At 35.9% G+C, this 19,691-nt stretch overlaps 1 protein-coding gene across 1 annotated transcript in view; it reads right to left on the bottom strand.

Moving 5' to 3' along the window:
• ftz-f1 (ftz transcription factor 1) overlaps window positions 1-17,042 on the bottom strand; it is an 80,096-nt gene extending 63,054 nt beyond the window's left edge. Inside the window, exon 1 of the mRNA XM_028179608.2 lies at window positions 16,728-17,042. Within this exon, the coding sequence (XP_028035409.1) occupies window positions 16,728-16,905 (178 nt within the window). The 5' untranslated portion in view covers window positions 16,906-17,042. The remainder of the gene's footprint in view (window positions 1-16,727) is intronic.
• Between the last annotated feature and the right edge of the window lie 2,649 nt (window positions 17,043-19,691).

The following is a 19,691-nucleotide window of genomic DNA, read 5'->3' as shown; positions in this document are numbered from 1 at the left end:
AACCAAGGAGGGAAGGGTCTTCAATTATTAAAAGAGGCCGGCATTGACCCACTACTATAATAATATTAAAAATAAATAACATACACAATGCAAAATTTCAAAGCTCTATTCACATGCTGAAATAGTAAAAGTGTAATACCTACTAACAATAGATTATTCAGTGAATTTTTTTTTTACATGTGTTAAATAAATTTTAGTAAATTAATATTTTCTGCATATATGTATACAGTTGTCATTAGGTTTATAGTAGCTAACGTTTGATGTCCATATTTATATATTTAAAACAAAATAATCCGACTTATAGCCCTTCTATTTTTCGTACCAGAGACGACTAAATATAGGCAATGTTTTAGAATCAATCTAAATGGTTCGTATACATACACTCGAAAAATAGTACTCTTTTCCGGAGGTAGTCCTATGGGAAAAGGAAGTTTACTTTGGTTTGATATTTTAATAAGATATTGAGATTTAATAAAAGTTTAAACTCTGGCTGTTTGAAACTTTATGTGTTCATTACCCATAGCTAAATAAAAAAGTGCATATTATAAGAAAGAACAAATATACCTATACATCTTGGCTCTTCCTATACATCTTCTGGGATAAATGGAATAGTATCATGATGCAAATTTTATATTAAAATATATCGACAAAAATGGAGTCCATGGGATAAACTCATGGAGTCCCCGAATAGACGTATATTGAAATTAAATAAAAAAGAGAATATTTTATCGTTACTTTACACGTTCTTTGTTTTTTCTTATTTTGAGACATATACACATATCTAATCGATATAGGGAGTTCTTTTCTGATGTAAAATAAGAAATCTTATATTTTGTCGAAAGACAAAATTCATTATGTGTATTATTAATAGACCAAAAAATACATTTGATAAATGTGATTTACCCTTAACGAACGGTCTTAACTTACAAGTTTCTGATGAAATGAACACGGAAACAACAGTTCTGTAGCCCTGAAAATGTGGAAACCGCCGAAAAGGTCCCTGTAGCTAAATAACTTTCAAGAAATTGTGCCACATACGGCATAAACTGTTTGAGAAATCAGTACGAGTAGTTTCGTAACGCTGCAATGACAATCTTAAATTGTTGTGTGTTGAGAAAAACTAAGACGTTGCGTAATTCTACTTTACTTGCTGCTATTTTGCATATTTTTTCTTTATTAGATTTTAGTCTTTAGAATTGTTTTGGGATCGAGAGTTTCAATGTTCAACGAACATTTCTTGAGTATAAAATAAATAATAATATGCATAGCCACAGTGAAAACTATTCACTGCTCTCTCTTCTTTGAATTTCTTTTTATAAAACACAAGAAATCAATATTTTTCATATTTTGTCGTGGGTAATCATGTTTCAATTGTTTTCTTTCAATTTGTAGCAGGAAATATTATAGTGTGGAAGAAGCTCCGTCAGGATATTTCTTTCTTCCTTGCAAGTGGGATCTGTCTGCAAGATCTTACCTTAAGATAAAATAGCACATAACGCTCACTGGTACACCAGTATTATACTAATGCATCGGGAACATGGCAAGCAAGATTAATTTTTCTCCTACCTACGCCGAAAGTTCGGTTTTCGTCCCGCTGTACAGGGAAGAAAGTGTAACTTTTCCTCCCGCTATACAGGGATGAAAGTGTAACTTTTTCTTCCTGGGTACAAGTGCGCATGCGCGTTAGTGTCTACGTCTGCTCTCACGCACCTAAAATTCTCCGCCATTGTTGTGCTCGGGTAATTTGCAATATTGTGTTTAGTTTAAAAGTGAAATAAACAAATGGCAATAAAATTTAATAGTGAAGTATTAAACAAAGATGAGTTCATCAGACAGTTCTTATTCAATTAGTAGGAGTTTATTTAAAAATTAAAAAACAATTAAATTGTTATTTTAAGGAGTAGGGGGGGCTCCGCCCCCCTTTCACCGGCCAGGGCTTCGCCCCTGGACCCCGGCTCGGTACTCTACGAATTTTCGGGCTGGTAAGAGAAAAATAGTATGTGCACCGCGGGAGAAAAGTTGGACTTTTCCTCCAGCATATTTGCCATTGCAATTTTACACGCGGGAGAAAATGTCCAACTTTTTTCCCTTGGTGCACAATGTACTACTTATTTGCTTGTGAATATGTGGAGGCTCGTGACTCAACCTATACACAGCCTGGATTCTCGCACCATGCGAATTAATTATTTTCTTAATGATTTTACAATAATGTAGAACAGAAAAACGAATATAATGTGATATTTTGATCTTTTGGGTATTCGAAAATCCACATTTTAGTGTAAATGTTTTAAATAATAAAATGCAAATCATAGAATTAAAAACTGATTATAGAAAAATAACCGGCCGAATAAAGTTCATCCTTATCTTCTTAGTCTTGTCATAAATACTAAGACAAAGGAAAAAAATTTATTGCAAATAACATTTATTACTTTTACAGTGTGTTAGTTTAATACATACATACAATATAAAACAATTTAAAGTATAAAAAGCTTATTCGAAGTGGTCTCCATTGGCTGCAATACAGTCCTTTAAACGTTGAGGCCAGTTATCAATAGAAGCACGCACTCTTTCCATGGGAAAATTTTTCACTGCCAATCGTACGGATTGTTTTAGGGACTCCAAATTATCATGGCGTTTAGAGCAAGCCGTACTCTCTAAAACTGACCATAAATCATAATCCAGCTGATTAAGATCAGGACTAAACGACGGCCAGTCTTCAGCTCTGATGAAGTCCGAAACGGTCGTTTCCAACTAAGACTGCGTAGACCGAGCTTTATGACCTGGCGCCGAGTCTTGCTGGAGGGACCATTCTTGATTATTGAACATGGTGTTGTTAAGGGGCTTCACTACCTTCTCAAGAATGGTATCTTGATACACTTGTGCCGATGTTTTGATACCTTTTTAATAAGCTAAGCTAAGCTAATACCCCACCAAACCATCACTGAAGTCGGTTAGTGCCCACGTTGCACTCTGTCGACTAATTGGGAAGCTTCCTTAGAGCTTTGAGCATAAATACGGTCATTTTGTTTGTTAAAATGTTGCTCAATTGTAAAAAATTTCTCATCCGTAAATAAATTTTTTCTATGACCTCCCTTTGCGTACCGCTTCAGTAGTTGTTTCGATTTTACCACCCTATTCTCTTTTAAATTATCAGTTAAGAAATGACCAGTACGTATCTTATAGGCTGCAAATCCTAAGTCTTCTTTTAAAATACGCGACATGGTTCTGGGTGCTATCTTCATCTCCCGAAATACAATCTTTTGCTTTCGGACAGGATTTCTTCGAATTCTTTCCCTTACTGCTTTGACCACCTTTTTCGTACGAACACTACGTGGACGGCCAGATCTTTTTCTGTCACAAACAGAGAAGGTCTCATTGCACCTATTAATAGCCCGGTACACAAACATTTTACTAATACCAAGCGTATGGAGAGTTTTAAAAATTGCATTTGGCTCCATACATTTGTGTAATGCAATCACAGCGATTCGGTTCTCTTTATTACCCCACTCCATTTTAATATCGCAAAATATTGTACAGCGCCAAAATGAGAAAACTCAATGAGCAGTCATATAAAAATGACAGATTCCAAATTCAAATGTAATATTATGTTTATTTTTAATTGTAACAGTATTTATGGCCAGACTAAGTATTATAATTATTGGAGATTTAACCCAATGATGGTTGACGCCATACAAGCGGCTGATCGTAAAGCTCAAATCCCTGTGCCAAATGATAAGAGGCTGCGCCGATCTCACAAAATGTGGGATAAGGGCAGAAATAAGAAAAAAATCAAAGATTCTGTTACAGCTTTTATCCATCATGAGGCCGGAAGAGGCCGTGACAGCTTTCAAAAATAACTTGTAAAAGTATATATTATGTAGTTAATTCTTATATTTTCAAAAATGTTTTAGACGAATGAAAAAGTGTTACAATGAAGAAAATTTATATCCATAAATTATAATTATAAATTGTTTTATTTTTGAGTTACGTAAAACCAAGAGTGTACATTCCACAGGAAGTATACTATTGCTGGAATTGAACTTTTAACAAAAACTATGTACTATGTCAACTTAAACGATTTGTGACAGAAGTCTATGTATCGTAGGAATAAAGATTCCCTCTTCTTTCATTATATAATTGAAACTAGTGATCTTACAGCTAAACACATTGGCATTTAGTCAGTGTGTGCGAAAAAGACAGCAATGCTGATTTAAATATTTTTTCATTTATTCGCTGAAGTATGTTGTACGAGTATATAATGTTTTAATCGAGACAATTATAGTTTGAAATGTAAGAATGAAATTCGAATTATAAGGCTCGTATGATTTTTCGGAGCCATATTTTTAGTGAAGTTTTTGCATTATATACAGTTTTTTTTTGAAGATTATGAAAAAACTGCAAGTGTCATCGTTATTTAACACATTTTTATTATATTTCGGATTAATTAGGAAATTTCAGCTTGAAAAGTATGTCACAGTTGCCGGCGGCTGGCGCCAACTGATGTGTGCCAGGTCACGGGGGCTCGGCGTCATCCGAATTATTTTTATTGGCCCATCGGAGCGTAGCCTGACTAAAATAACTCTTATTGCTAATATACTTTAATATTTTTATTCTAAAGCGTTTTATCAAAAGACTAAACACATTAATTTACCCCATGAGAGCTATATACCTACATACATACATTTCATTTAATGAACAATCGCCCTAGTGATACTCAGTCTACCGGTGAGATAGCAGCAGCTTTCAACGTTAGCAACAAAATAATATGCTTATAGACGAAGAAACGAAAGGATTTTGAATGTCATTGTCACTTGCGATGAAAAATGGATTATTTATGATAATAGTAAATAAATCGTAAAAATAAATACCCGTGAGGCAGTACAAAATGCCTTTGTTGGCGGGAGTACACATGATTTCTTCAAAAAAGGCATTGAAATATTACCACTACGCTGGCAGAGATGCATCGATACCATGAGTGCCTATTGTGATTGATAGAAATAAAATATATAAAAAAAAAACTTTAATTTCTGTATACTAAAAAGCTATTTCGTGGTTAAAGACCTAATTTTAACAGGGGCTTGGTGATGCTCTTAGCACTGTGCACCCTTTCAAGTGAGCTGTGTACTCGTAAATCCCTAGTCCACCCATAAGTTATGTTACAAATGCATTTTTTTTTAATAAAGTAATATAATATTATTAAAATTTATACCTACATTTATACAAATTTATTAGTCTCAGCAAAAAAATAAGAAAACATTCTATTCGAAATGGCTATCTTTGGTTTTTATACAGGCCTTTAATCTGTTCGGCTACCAATCTACATATTTTACGCAATGTTTCCTAGGGAAATGTCGCCACTGCTTGCTCCAAAGATTTTTTAAGACACTCAATGTCAGTGTGTCGTTTAGAGCAGGGCATGTCCTCTAAAACTGACCATAATTTGAAGTCTAATAGGTTGAGATCTGGGCTAGATGAGGGCCAGTATTTAACTCTTATAAAGTCCAGAGCGTTGGTTTCAAGCCAGGCTTGGGTAGTTCGTGCCTTGTGGCCAGGCGCAGTACCCTGCTGGAAAGTCCACGGTATATGTTTAAAAAATGTTGCTGAGGGGTTTCTCAACATGATCCAAGACTGTATCTTGATACACTTTAGCTGAAGTTTTCACTCCTTTTCACAAAAATGTAGTTTTGTGGCTCCTCGACAAGACATGCCCCACCAAACTATCATTGACGCAGGATGATGACCACGTTGTATCTTTCCGACCACTTGAGCACTTTCTTTAGAACTGTGAGCGTACACTTTATCATTTTGCTTATTTTAGTGTTCTTCAATCATGAAATTTTTTTCATCGGTAAAGAGGATATTTCTGTGCCTTCCACCTGCGTATCGCGACAGAAGGCGTTTTGATGGATCCACTCTTTTTATTTGTAAAGATTGATTTAAGGCATGCTCTGCATTTCGACGATAAGCACTAAGCTTCGGGTCTTGTTTCATAACACGCGACAGAGTCCTATCGGGAATCTTCATTTCTCGCGATAACATTTTTTGCTTCCTAATGGGGTTTCGACGAATTCTGTCTTAACAGCATTAACAGTCTTTGTAGTTCTAACAGCACGCGGCCGCCCCAATCTTTTCTGGTCTTCGACAGACGAAGTGTTGTTGTATCTGTTGGTAGTACGATATACGAACATACGGCTAATACCAAGCTTTTGAAGTGTCTGGAATGTGATCAACGGCTCCATACCCACAATGTGAAAAGCGATCACTGCAATGCTTTTTTCTTTAACATCCCATTCCATATTGTAATTTGTTAATGAACACGAAAAAATATGTGAAATGGCGCAAACACGGTGGCAATGGTTCGGAATCACTGAAAATGTCACAGAAGGCTTACGATGAATCGACTTCATCAAAAATACGTACTTATGAGTGGTACAAAGCTTTTAAAAGCCGTCGAAATGTGATGGAAGATGTCTTTGGTTTGGTAGGCCATCAACGCCAGCAACTGAAGTTAAAATTGCAAAAGCGAAGGACAGTGATAAAGTCCTCACTCAAATTTAAGAGAGAGAGCCACCGAACTTTCTGTGTCTCATGAGTCGATCCGTACCGTTTTAAATACTCACATATGTGTGAAACATGTTGCCACTCGGCTAGTCCCAAAAGACCTCAATTTCCTCCAAAAACTCGATCGCATAAAGGTTGCTAAGGACATGCCAGAACAAGTCAATTACGACCCAACGTTCATGAAATACATTGTTACTGGTGAAGAGACGTGAGTTTACGAGATTGACATGCAAACTAGTCAACCAGCTCGGAGTGGCGCCTTCCAACTGAACCGAAACTAAAAAAATCACGCCAAAGTCGATTAAAAGTCAGTCCTGTTGACTGTTTTTTTGACTATCATAGTATTGTGTACTCGAAATTCTTTCCGAAAGATCAAACGGTAAATAAATAATATTATTTGAGCGTTATGTGGCGTTTAAAGAAAATTCGACCATATCTGTGGATAGAAAATGTTTGGATTTTACACCACCCCTTTCCACAAGGCCATTGTTGTGAGCGAGTTTTTGACCAAATACTCTACGAATACCATCGAGCAACCACCTCATTCACCAGATATGGCCATAGCCGACTTCTTTTGCTTTTTTAAAATTCAAATTACTACTTCGTGGCACCAGTTTTCATTTGGTAGAAAACAGAAAGGAGAACTCGTAGAGAACTGAACTCAATTCCGAGAAAGCGGTTAAAAAATGTTTTGACGATTGAATTATTAAGTGTAATGTTTTTGGAGGAAATAATAAAATAAATTTGAATGAATAACTAGTTTTTGGTGTGTTACTGATCTTTTCCTGGTACTTTCTTGAGAGAGGATTATTTCAATGATTTTTTAGTTTCTTGATGAAACTGTTATCCTACCCACCTACGTTGAGCCGTTAATATTGCAATCATCTAGTTATATCCTCGATCAGGGAATTTATAGTTCCCTAAGTACTTGAGTACTTAAGTACAAACGTTTCAGAAAAACATCACATAAGTTATTTTTCTAAACTCACTAGAAGTCGGAGGAGGTACTATTGATAGAATTCAGTGGTATGACGCAACAACAAAACGGCTCCTGACATACATTTTCCGAAGATCAATAATTTCAGTTGACGACGAATAGCATAACTGTTAAATCTGGAAAGATGTTAAATCATATACCAACTATCAAATAACTTATCTGGCTACACTATCTCCGGTAGTAGTAATATTTAATACCGCTCCTTTACAATGTACAGTATTTTCTACAGTTTTCTAGTCTACAGTGTTTTCTAAGTTTTTTAAATTATTTTTGGTCCAGATAGGCGAACAAGCTCACAGGCCACCTGGCGTTAAGTGATTATCGGAGCCCATAGTCATTATAATGTAAATGCTGCCACCCAACTTGACATCTGAGAACTAAGTCTTAATTGTAAAGTATAGCGACTGCCTAACCTTCTGCTGACTGCTTTGCAGCAAAAATTGCGAAATGGTGGTTACTTTCCTTGCGGGCTCATAATACACCCTACCACCAATAATTTCGCAAATATTTTTGCGGGTTTGATCTTTATTACACGATGTTATTTCTTCAGCGTGGAAGTTACTAGTGAACTTTTTTTTTTAATAACAAACGGTAATGGTCATAAGAATTAATGACCGTTGGGCGTATTCAGAGACCGCACAAATAGAATCATTAATCCAACTGCTTTTGCCGCGAATCAGTGCGCTCCAATTTAAAGGGCGGAACATAATAAATTGCGCTTCCGATCTCATGCATCAGTGGGTGACATTATTCATGTACATATATGGTAATGTCTACTGAAACTTTTTGCAATACTTATCATCAATGTACCTACGACACGCGGCGTGTGGATCGTTTCAACAAATAAGTCTTTTTCATATAAGGTGGATGTTAGCCAAATGCCGTGCCATATCTACAACATTTACAGTTAATTCGAAGTTATTAATAATGAAATAATGACTCGTAGCCTACGGAGCACAAGAGTGGCACGCAATAATCGAAAACAAAGACGAATAGAATCTCGTGAATATCCACCTGAACTAAACCACTGTAGCAAGTTAAAGAGCCCGTAATTTAAAAAAAAAGTTATTAAATCCTCTTCAGCTTTCCTTAAATAAGCAACAGATAATTTAGCTTAGCTTCGCATTATTTATTTCACTAAAATACGAATCTCAGAGGAACCTCTAGTGTTCTTAAAACGTGAAATATGAAACTCATCACATTCGCAATATGGAAGACTTGTCTCCATTCCAATTTTATTATTCAGCTGTGTAGACCCTTACTTATAAGATAATAATCCTTGCCCCTATTATCCATTTAGATCCTTTGTGCTGTCGTCACCAAGGCCGATACGTGTCAATCATGGTTATGATATTGTTCAGATAAATGTGTTCCAAGTAAAACGTGTTATATTTTTCGTACATTAATTCATAACAAACAAAAATGAGGATATTTCAATTACATATACATTACTTATATATTACTTATATTGTACATAATATTGTCCAATATTATCGTACGTTTCAATGGATGACTGCGTGTGTGTGCGTGTGTGTGCATGTACGAACAAATACGAAGTATGTTTTTATGGACGATACAGCGATTACTACTCTGCCGCGCAACTGGGTCAGTAGGTCACAGACGAGGTCTGCTGATAGTAAAGAACTGTTGTTTCCCAAAGTACAATTTATTTTTCTAGAAATATAAACAATACGCTTGACGAGGTTTACAGATTTGTAATAAAAATCTGACGTTATCATGGCCCATAGCTCTGTATTTTTCCACAAGCCACCGTCGTGTATATTTTTTTTTAGAACAATACGATACACAAGGTTTCTACAGAACAATATCTTTATAATCATTACATTGTGTTAAGTGTTTTTAATTCAAACGCGTTATGCTCGAAGTTGTGCGGGGTCGCACTTGCTCGGTCAACTAGGTGGTCGTGCTTTCGAGGTATAATGCTGTGTCCGATTTTCATTTTCTGCTAAACTACTTATGATTCCACTATTACTAGTGCATATTTCTTTGTATGTGATTATCGTTACATTAGCAGCCGGTTTGAAGGATCTTCGAACTCATTTTTCGAGTTGGGTGGCGATATTCATATCGTGGTGTTTACGCACCTGACAAGACATATAGACTGGGTAATTAATCAATGTTCCGTTACCTTAAAAATATATCCATCTAATTGTAGTATCAATGACAAAAGCTAAGTAATCAGCTCGAATTTAACATCAAAAAACTGTGATCATACAAATTAAGTAGCAGTTTTTTTTTAAATATAATAGGTGATTATTATTAAAAGGATATATATATCATGTAAATAGTTTGTGTTTACATAGCTTTCATTAAAACACATGGTTGCGAATCTATGCTACTGATAAAACTGAACCATATTCTGAGACATAATCAAACGCAAAGGAACTGACTATCGAAAGCTCTGCGTGTGTACTTGAAGAGAATACATTTTATTTAAAAAATAATTAAAAAGAGTAATTTAAGTGTAACTCGGACACGGTGCACATTGAAGCGTGCGTGTCTCAAGTTATTTGTTCTATTTTAATGTTAGTCGAACGCGCCAACCTTGCTCTACATTCAAGATTACAATTAAATAAAAAAATAGTTAAGTGCGAGTCGGGTTTTGATGATGAAATTCGTAATCGAAATTATTAATTTAATTTTTTACATATTGTACAATCTTATACCTTTTTTGCTCAATATCAGTATTGATTGGCTCTACCCGATGTTATGCAGGCGAAGTAAAATGTCCCTTAGAAATAAGGTCTCTACAAAACTTGCATACGCCCCGTCATGACCTATGCAATTGTAGTGTTCGCTCACGCGGCCCGCACTCACTTAAAATCCTTTCAAATTATTCAATCCCGTTTTTGCAGGATAGCCGTCGGAGCCCCGTGGTTCGTCAGGAACGTCGACCTCCATGACGACCTGGACTTAGAGTCCATCAGTAAGTATCTTCAGTCGGCGTCGATGCGCCACTTCGATAAAGCGGCACGACACGAGAACCCTCTTATCGTGGCCGCCGGTAACTACATTCCCGATCCTGCGGACAGAATGGAAAGCAGTCGACGTCACCCAAAACACGTCATCTCGGATCCTCCCGATCCACTAACGGTGCTTCTAGGTACTTCAAGCACCGGTCACCGTTCTCGTCGAACCCGTCGCTTGCGACGAAGGGCTCGACGAGTAAATTAACTCCCAGACACAGCCCACTGAGTTTCTCGCCGGATCTTCTCAGTGGGTCGCGTTTCCGATCCGGTGGTAGATTCTGCGAAGCACGGCTCTTGCTAGGGCTCGTGTTAGCAACGTCATCAGGTTTGAGCCCCGTGAGCTCACCTACAAACGTTAGGGTTACGCTGAAATAGCCTCTCAAGGCTCTCAGCTTAGGTAGGAAAAAAAAAAAAAAGATTGTCTTGAGGTCAGAGTACAACTTTTTTATTAGAAATTAAGTTGTTTTTTTTTTAAATTCAAAACCGTGTATAGCTGTCGCATTTGGTCTCATGAATAGATATTATTATGGTCACAACCCGTGAGGAGCACGATTGAAGGAAAGAATATCACAGCGCAAATCTAATGTAACAACATAAATACGTATTGGGTATTATTAAAACAAAATTTATGCGATCTTGACCAGTATTTGCATTCAATTATATTATATTTGCTCTGAGCAGCATTGCCCCACCCCACCTTCGCCGCACCCACCACCTATACGCAGAGATAGAAAAGGCGCTTAGACGACCCGAGCTGCCTATCAACAGGGACCTAGCCAACTTCAAACCGACGAGATTGAAGTCACGAAACCCACCGGCATTACAGACACACCAACCACACTCCAATTGGAACACAAACGAGGCCTGGGTTAAAGAATGGTCAGCCAGATGTATCCCACCTGAACTGTTCGAGCTGAATCCACACTCCCGCCCACCTGGTTTCAAAGAAAAACGCCCAATCTGGTGCACGCTTAACCACCTGAGAACGGGAGTTGGTCACTGTAACCAACTGCGGCAGAGATGGGGCTGAACGGAAAACGAAAGCTGTGAATGTGGATGCCCAGAGCAAACTATACGCCATCGTGATGGAATGCCCACTAACGAGATTCGCAGGCCAAGTGGAAGATCTCAAAAATGTAACAGAAGAAGCTATCGATTATTTCACAAACTGTTAATTTAAATTATAACCACGCAGTGTAAACGAATGCCATACGATAAATAAATAAATAATTTAAATTCTAAGAAATTGCCAAAGAATATTATTTATCGTAGATAAGTTTGTATGTAGTTGCAATTTTAATTATTTTCATTTCTCGAAGAATATTTCATATCAACAGAGTAATTGAGTAAAAATAGTTAAGACAGTGTTTATCGCTTTGTTGCTGCACAATGCATTACTCGTATGTTAAATACGTGTTTATTTAACAAAAATGTAACACTTCCACTTGTGGTTTTGTGTTGAATTAAATTTTATTGTGATCGCGTATTACCACGAGGAAAGTAATGAGATTGAAGTTAATTGTATCGTTTTTCAATATCCTGCACTCTTTATTCGGTTAGGAAATCATCATTTATCGTGACATTTATGGTTTTTCTAAATTTTTTATTTATTTCATATATTAAAATGGTGTTTTGGGGCTAAATTTGTTAGTTTTCTATGCGAACGCTCGTCATTTATTTGATATTGAATTGAATCTTTTGAACTTGTTCGCTATTTAGGGAAGCTTTCTGGCTGGAACGGTTAAAATGTTAAATTTCGAGATAGAACAGATGATTTCTTCTGATATGGTTGCAGATAGTAGTACTACAAGCGCATGCCAGATGAAATGCGAGTAGTTTCAATTAATGGTTATTCAGCTATTTCACTAATACGTTGTATTAAAGAAAATACGTAAATATATTTTAAAAAAATTACACACATAGTTAATGCAAATAATATCAATAACTACAAGTATGACGATTCATTAATTATTTCGAAAGATCAGCATATTACCGTATATATAAACATATCTATTGACTTATAATTAATAATTTTGTAATGTTTATCAATACGACATCGACGAACGAGCATATTATAAAACGCATGTGGTCTATTAAGGAATCTCTTGATACATATACAACGTTAAGAATTCTTTAACAAAGTACTGAAGCATATCCTTTTTTAGTTATAAAATATGATATTTTCAACGCATGCATGCTCCTGTCTTCCACGGTTATACGAAATTATGAGCAAACAATATCTGTATTTGTGTTGGACTCCGTGTCAATTACAAAAGTTACCCTGGCGTAGAAATAACAAAATGATTTTTAAATTATTAATGCGGAACGAAGGTACTTTACAATAATTGTAACTATTAAATCTTGTTTATCGACTTACACTAGGAGACTAACATAGAAAAAGTATCGTAGCGTATGCGTAACATTTTATGCTTATAAAATGGGTTGGAGAGGGAGGACGTTGTCAAATTTATTGGTAAACTATTTTCCAAAGGACATAAATTAGTCTGCAAAACTGCGGTTGTTGAAATTGTTTGAAGAAGATCTAACTGACTAATTGGCAATGACAAATAATAATTTGATGGGATCGTTCTATCTTTGGAGAAAAGCTTTCTCTGCCTAAAGATGAGAAAACTCTGGAGAACCCTCAAAAACTGATCCCAACCCAAAGCTGCATCAAACGAAGTTTGAGATATGTGTAGACTAGACCTGTTTTAGTAGACCTAGTGTTCTTCATCAGACGTTCTTGTGAACAAACTATTACGGTGCGTGGTCAGCGATGATGAAAAATCACATCATTCAATAACTGAGACACGTCTGTGGCTCTAAGCCACTATTACAGGACAACGCTCGACATCACCATGTACGACATCAATGCGCCAAATTAAAGAAGCTGCGACTAGAAACTATATACCTTGTTTCTACTGATTAGATAATCATCCTTCCTTATAAATCCTTTTCGGAGTATTTACTTGTTATTAAAAAAAAAACACTTCAGATTCGATGAAACAGTCAAAATTGCCTTAAAATAGTGATTGCCTTTACGATCCTATGTTTTTTAATCTTCGTAACTTTCTGCCTTTGTAAACAGACATGCTTACGGACTGGAACTGGCAGTATGTGGTTAACGAAGCTCATGGACGTCAGCGTGCTTCGGTTATTTCTTTTCGTTGCAGCTGTGGTTTGTGTCGTTGCTGCGACGATACTTACGCTTAGAAATATTTTCTAACCTTGATTTTAAACGGACAGAAAAAGTGCCATAATTAAATGAAGAAGTAGTAATGAAAGAATAGGATACCTACTCTTTGGAATTGCGGCGCGCTAAGGAGTTCTGCGCAATGAACGTATACTCACTGAGTTTCTCGCCGGATCCTCTCAGTGGATCCAGATTTTGATCCGGTGGTAGTTTCTGTGAAGCACTGCTCTTGCTAGGGCTAGTGTTAGCAAATTATCATAATTATTATAATCAGGTTGAGCTCGTGAGCTCTTCGGCCTGTCCGTGCGTATCTGGAAAATATCCTTGAGCTACCAACGAATAGGTAGGAGAAAAAATGAATGAACAGCTGTTCCTGCAATTAATTGAATGGAACCAATTTCAATTGACCTATTCAAAGAACGTGCCCAAAAGAGATCTCCACTTTAAACACGAGTTTTGATCGTGTCCTAAAATCATGCGCTGAGATACACTCTGATGATTGGTAAACTGTATCATCCAGACGCATCCCATCCCAGGACAGAATATCATTGATATGCCCGATGAAAAGCATGAGAAAGAACACCGTACCTTATTATATAATGGCAGTTCTATCGATTATGGTGTGGAACGGTAGGCATCAACGGTCACTTGGGTTCCATGTCGAAAAGCCAGACTGTCATCATCAGTGGCGGTAGATTGGATCGTCTAAAGTTGCTCTCGGTAGCCTTGGCGTGGGACCAGAAAGCGCGACTTTCAGATTGTTAGATTTGTAACCGCCCGCCAATTTCGGTAACGTGGTCAGATTTCGTCTTGGCAAAAGCCCTCTAGTGAAATCTGAACACAGAGTTAAGATTTCACATTTAGTCAGAGATGCTAGGATTCCGCTTAAGTAGTCTAAATGAAGTTTCTTGAGGTTGTTCCAGTACTTAGTCGCGATATCTGCGATCCTTCATCATTACTTTACTGACTGTCTTGTATCGGCGTAGGATTTAAAAAGGTCACTCAGCACTGTTTTTTTTTTAATTTACAGTCTTGTGTTTTTCACAGACCGCTGGCGCCAAGTGTTTCCAATTCGACGATTATCACTTTCAAGTCCGATATGTTCTAAAAAAAAACTACGTAGCGCTAACTAGTTTAGGGTTTAAAAATATTGAATAAGAAGGCGAATTACACAACAATTGCGCTGATTTGTATTTCAATAGTGAGCAGAACATGATAAATAACGTATTTATTACTTGCACCTCATCTCAGCATCGCTTTCCGTATTAGAAACTCCGAAGTGTAATACAACAACGACCACAAGACAATAACAAAGTAACGTTTCATGAACGACCAGCTAAGCACCAAGTAGCGACTGATAATTACGATTTTCTTGTCTACGATCCCAACGAGAAATCATTCAATTTATGTAGTGTTTCATGTCTCTTTATTTAGAGCCACCTAAATACTTAAAAGCGATATCAACATTGATTTTAGTATCGATACTTTAAATAGATAGTGATAATGTGGTATGATTAATTATGAAAGATACGATTTCATAGCTTCTAAATTTTTATGTGTACCCAAAACCTACTCCTACTCATCTTTGATCTACGGTTTTTGATAACAAAATATCAATGTAGCGTAAAGCTTAGTGTTTATATTGTATATTGAATGTCGGCGCAATATGTACATTATTACATGATAATGAAATTGCAAATAGATTCTCTATCGGTGCACTTGTCGTGAACTTTGTAAGCCGTTCGTTGGCTCGGGCCTTGAGGGAGGTCTGACAGTGGTCGTCTTTAAGCTAATTATGTGCACTTGTGGACACTAATCACCACATTATATTTATAGAGTTTTTAGTAACCGCTTGAACTTAACATGAGCTGTTAGATTCAAACAAGTCTGTTGACATTCAATTAAGTTCTGTTTGTTCCTTTAAAAACTCAGACGAAATTGTGAGCATGCGATTGTCTAAATTTCATTATTAGTTCATTAGCTCTTTTTCGTTCCTCAGATTCAGAATACATTGAAAAAAAAGCAGTTTAAATGTTGCAAACATTTTGTGTAAAATGGTTTCATTCAGAAACCGAACGTGCCAATTTATTCAAGCTTGACGTACCTATATAACCGGGTTTAATCTTTCTACAACATACTATTACTTCGATTTCCCTAGAGCTTTATCAAATATTTAATGAGTAAAGGTGACTCTGTCTGTTTAGGTGTCTATTAAGTCAATGTTGACCAGCAAGTATTCGAAGATCTTTGATTGATGTAATTCACGAAGCCATTACTGACATCTGTACTGACAGAATCAAGCAAACGTGCCCTACTGACACCGAACGAAACCAAAATGCGTGGACGCACCGTCCATTGCATACAAAACGTTGAACATCACTATTTGACAATATTCACCGCAACTCATTCACCGCAATGTGGAAGCTAATTATACATTCATACTATTCTTAAAACACGTTCCGTGAGCCACTGTTATTCAGTAACTACATATTAAAACTCTGTTCCACACAGCTAACTCTATCGCAGGATAACGCAAAAAACAAATGCGACGTTGCCACACCGTGCAGCCGAGCGTACGAGCAGGTAGCCTCTACAATGCATACAACACATTGTATCTACATACATATATATGTATGCGTTATTATACAACACTTGTCTCGAATGATAAATTTGAGTTTTGGTCCAGGCCTCATATCCCTATAATTTTTAGCGGAATCCAATTTAAATGTTCACTAAAAGCAATATGTTCACAAAATGTGACGCATAAATTTATTTTTCTCATACCTATTAAAATTTTAAGTTCTAATAAGGGTAAGACAGTAGATATAAGCTTTCAATTAGAAAATGTTTACGAAAGTCATTAAAAGTGCATGCTTCATTAGACGGATATAAGACTGAATGACTGAATTTCCGCTATATCCGCCTTTGCTACAGACTGGTTACGAAAAGATAGAATTGATAATTCTAGAATGCGATGAAAACTTACCAGTTGTAGGATCTACGTAGGTAATTTTCAACTCCACGTTGGTTGTTTCGATAGATTTTGTCTCCATAGAGCTCATGGCGAATTCCAGGGGAATTTCTGTAACGATATCACCTTTTGGCTGGCTCGTGGAGGCGGCCAGACTTTGCGCTATACTCATTTTTGGAGCGTCTTCGTGCATTATACACGAATAATCTGACGAGGCGATCGTATTTTATCGCCTACAAATTCTACGATATATATTAGGTGTCTAGGGAAATATTCTATTTAAAAAATCGTCCATAAAGCGATTTTACGTTTCAAAAACAAAATGTAGGTCTCTAGGCCACTTCACTTACACTTTGATATTCCGACCGACATAACTCTGATTCAATGGAGCTACTGTACTGATGACTGACATTGAAATAAGTCGGTAAAGGGCAGCGAGAAATTAACCTAATTTGAAATAAATATGTGTCATAGCCCGTTTTAGGGATAAATAATTGCTTTAAAATATTATTTATGAAATATAATATTATAAATGATATAATGTGTATTAATGTCATCAATTATAACAAATTTCAATTTGAAGGTGCTTAATATATTTATTTCTGAAAAAACTACAAGCGCAATTATAAATGAAAATAATATTAAATGAATACGTATGCTTATGAATACACTCTGTTGTGTAATAAATGACCGTTTCTATTGCACAATCCTTTCACAAGGGCTCCAAATGTAGGTCAATTTTTATGAGTTTGACTGCACGAATCACTTTATTTAAAAATACGATTTTAGTTTCCGTTGGTTCAACTATTAATATTTCTTAAAGAAATTTTCGTTGATATTTTTTTAATACTGAATAATATATTCAAATTATAAAATATAAAGATGAATAAAAGAACAGTATCAGTGTTGCACATTCCGGAAACAAGTAGCGCACTCTTCAAGAAAAACACTCGAAGCAGTACGTTAGTTAGAACCTATTTTTCACAGATGGCGTTGTTCACCGTAACAATTCAAGGTTAAAGCTTTTTTACTTTTTTTTAAAACTAAACATTTTAAGTATTAATATTTTATAAATGGAATGAGCTTGTTAAAATATTAATGGATTTTCGCATCGAAAATGGTTTTTTTTTTGGTCAACCAACCAAACACCTTAACTGAGTACGCCATCTATTGACATTGTTTAAAAAATACAATGCGTGCAACTGACCCAATTCATTTGAAGCTGTTGCAATGGTGATGTAAATACAAATTAAATTATTGCCAATGACAAATTTAATTTAGCAGAATATAAATCCAATCGTCTATAAACTCTAAAATTACTTATGGCTTGTTACCTATAAAACAATACTTCAGTACATATGAAAAGTATGTTAACATCAGACCCTTATCATCATTACAGAAGAAAGAGCAACAAAAAAAATGAAGTTAGGTACCTATTTCAATAAGATTTAGTTTTACTTTTAGAAAGAGTAGCTTGTTTTAAGTTATCTGCTGACCTCAACGTTAATTCAGAAACTTACCAGTGTTTTGGTTTTTCAACTGGAAACACATTTGTTGACCAATTCTTCATGCATCAAACCGAAAGTAACTAAGAGACTAATTTTCTAACCTAAGCATAAATTCTTGTCGTTTTAGTAAGTTTATATTTCTTGAACCCGTAATTCATTATAAAAAGCAAACACACAATAACATAAAATAAAAGCCAATTTTGTAAAATCTGTTCCTAAATCAAATATTTCAAATAATTATCATATTAGACATTTTCTTAACTCTGCGGGTTTAATTAATGACACGTTGCTGCGTCCTGTGAATATTTCGTGAACAAATTAGACACATAATTACTTAAAATATGTAGTTTATAAACTTAAAAACACGCTTACCTAAATAGCAATTAGTTTGCTATTTACGCTAAGTAACAATTAATTTCACCTCTTTTTTAATGTTGTAAATATTCAGGCCGTATGTATAACGTAGGTATATAAGTATTATCGTCGGTCCTTGATTCGTGTGCAAATTTTAAAGTTATTTGGAAATGTTGAAGCCGATGAAAATTATGTTCAATGATTCCTTTACATGAAACTAAATACACTAAGATACATACATACAAAGCTAATAAAAGCGTGCTAAAAATTAGTACCTACCCACAAGACAACAAAATTTGTACCCAAAGATCGAACACAGCACAATCGTATGACTACGAATTCTTGGCGTCTTTTCTGTAACATTATGGTCCCTCCAGATTTGCACTAAGGAGGTAAGTTTACTTCAATCCCCAACGTGATGATAAAATATGTAAATAAAATATATCTTTTATTTTAAAACTATAAATATAATGCTTCTTTGTAAGTAATAACTGACTTATGCAATACGAAAATATTAGATTTTTTGAGTTGCATATTTAATATAAGTCGAGGGAAGCGAATCGGGAATAATATATAAGCCCTTATATCTGTATATAGCCAGGCTTTGCGTCACGGAGGCGAACCAAGAACGAAATAAAAACATGAAAGTATACACTGGATAGTCTACATTGTTAATTGTTATCATTCCGGAACTGTCTGAGCAATTTTTCTTGCATCTGCTTAAGACGACGACGAACGAAGTTAGGGCTCAATTCTTGTGAAGTGATTACTGGAATCCACAGACGTGAATGTCGCCACCCACGGTGAAACATGAAGCCGAGATCTCGATTGTGTTATATTTTGATTATCCCATCATTTAGAGTGGAGCGCATGATTATTAACACTCAACAGAAATAAGCAGGATGTAGGTGTCTACTCGCGTCGACTCGATATCAACAAGCTTGCAGATTGATCAACTTGTAAGTAGCCACTGCTAGTTATAGGGCTACCTCGGATTTCGCCACATTGGCCAGTCTTACCGTACCTGCAATCAACAGATTCCCGCGACCTTCAGTAGATCATTTATTCGATTTATGGAAGACGTATTTAGCGTTTGTAGATTAATTTAATTAGTAGT

This window comes from Bombyx mandarina, chromosome 01, assembly GCF_030267445.1.
Source record: "Bombyx mandarina strain Sakado chromosome 01, ASM3026744v2".
NCBI classification, from domain to species: domain Eukaryota; kingdom Metazoa; phylum Arthropoda; class Insecta; order Lepidoptera; family Bombycidae; genus Bombyx; species Bombyx mandarina.
The sequence above is the reverse complement of the archived record's forward strand: the minus strand, read 5'-3'. Positions and strand labels throughout refer to the sequence as shown.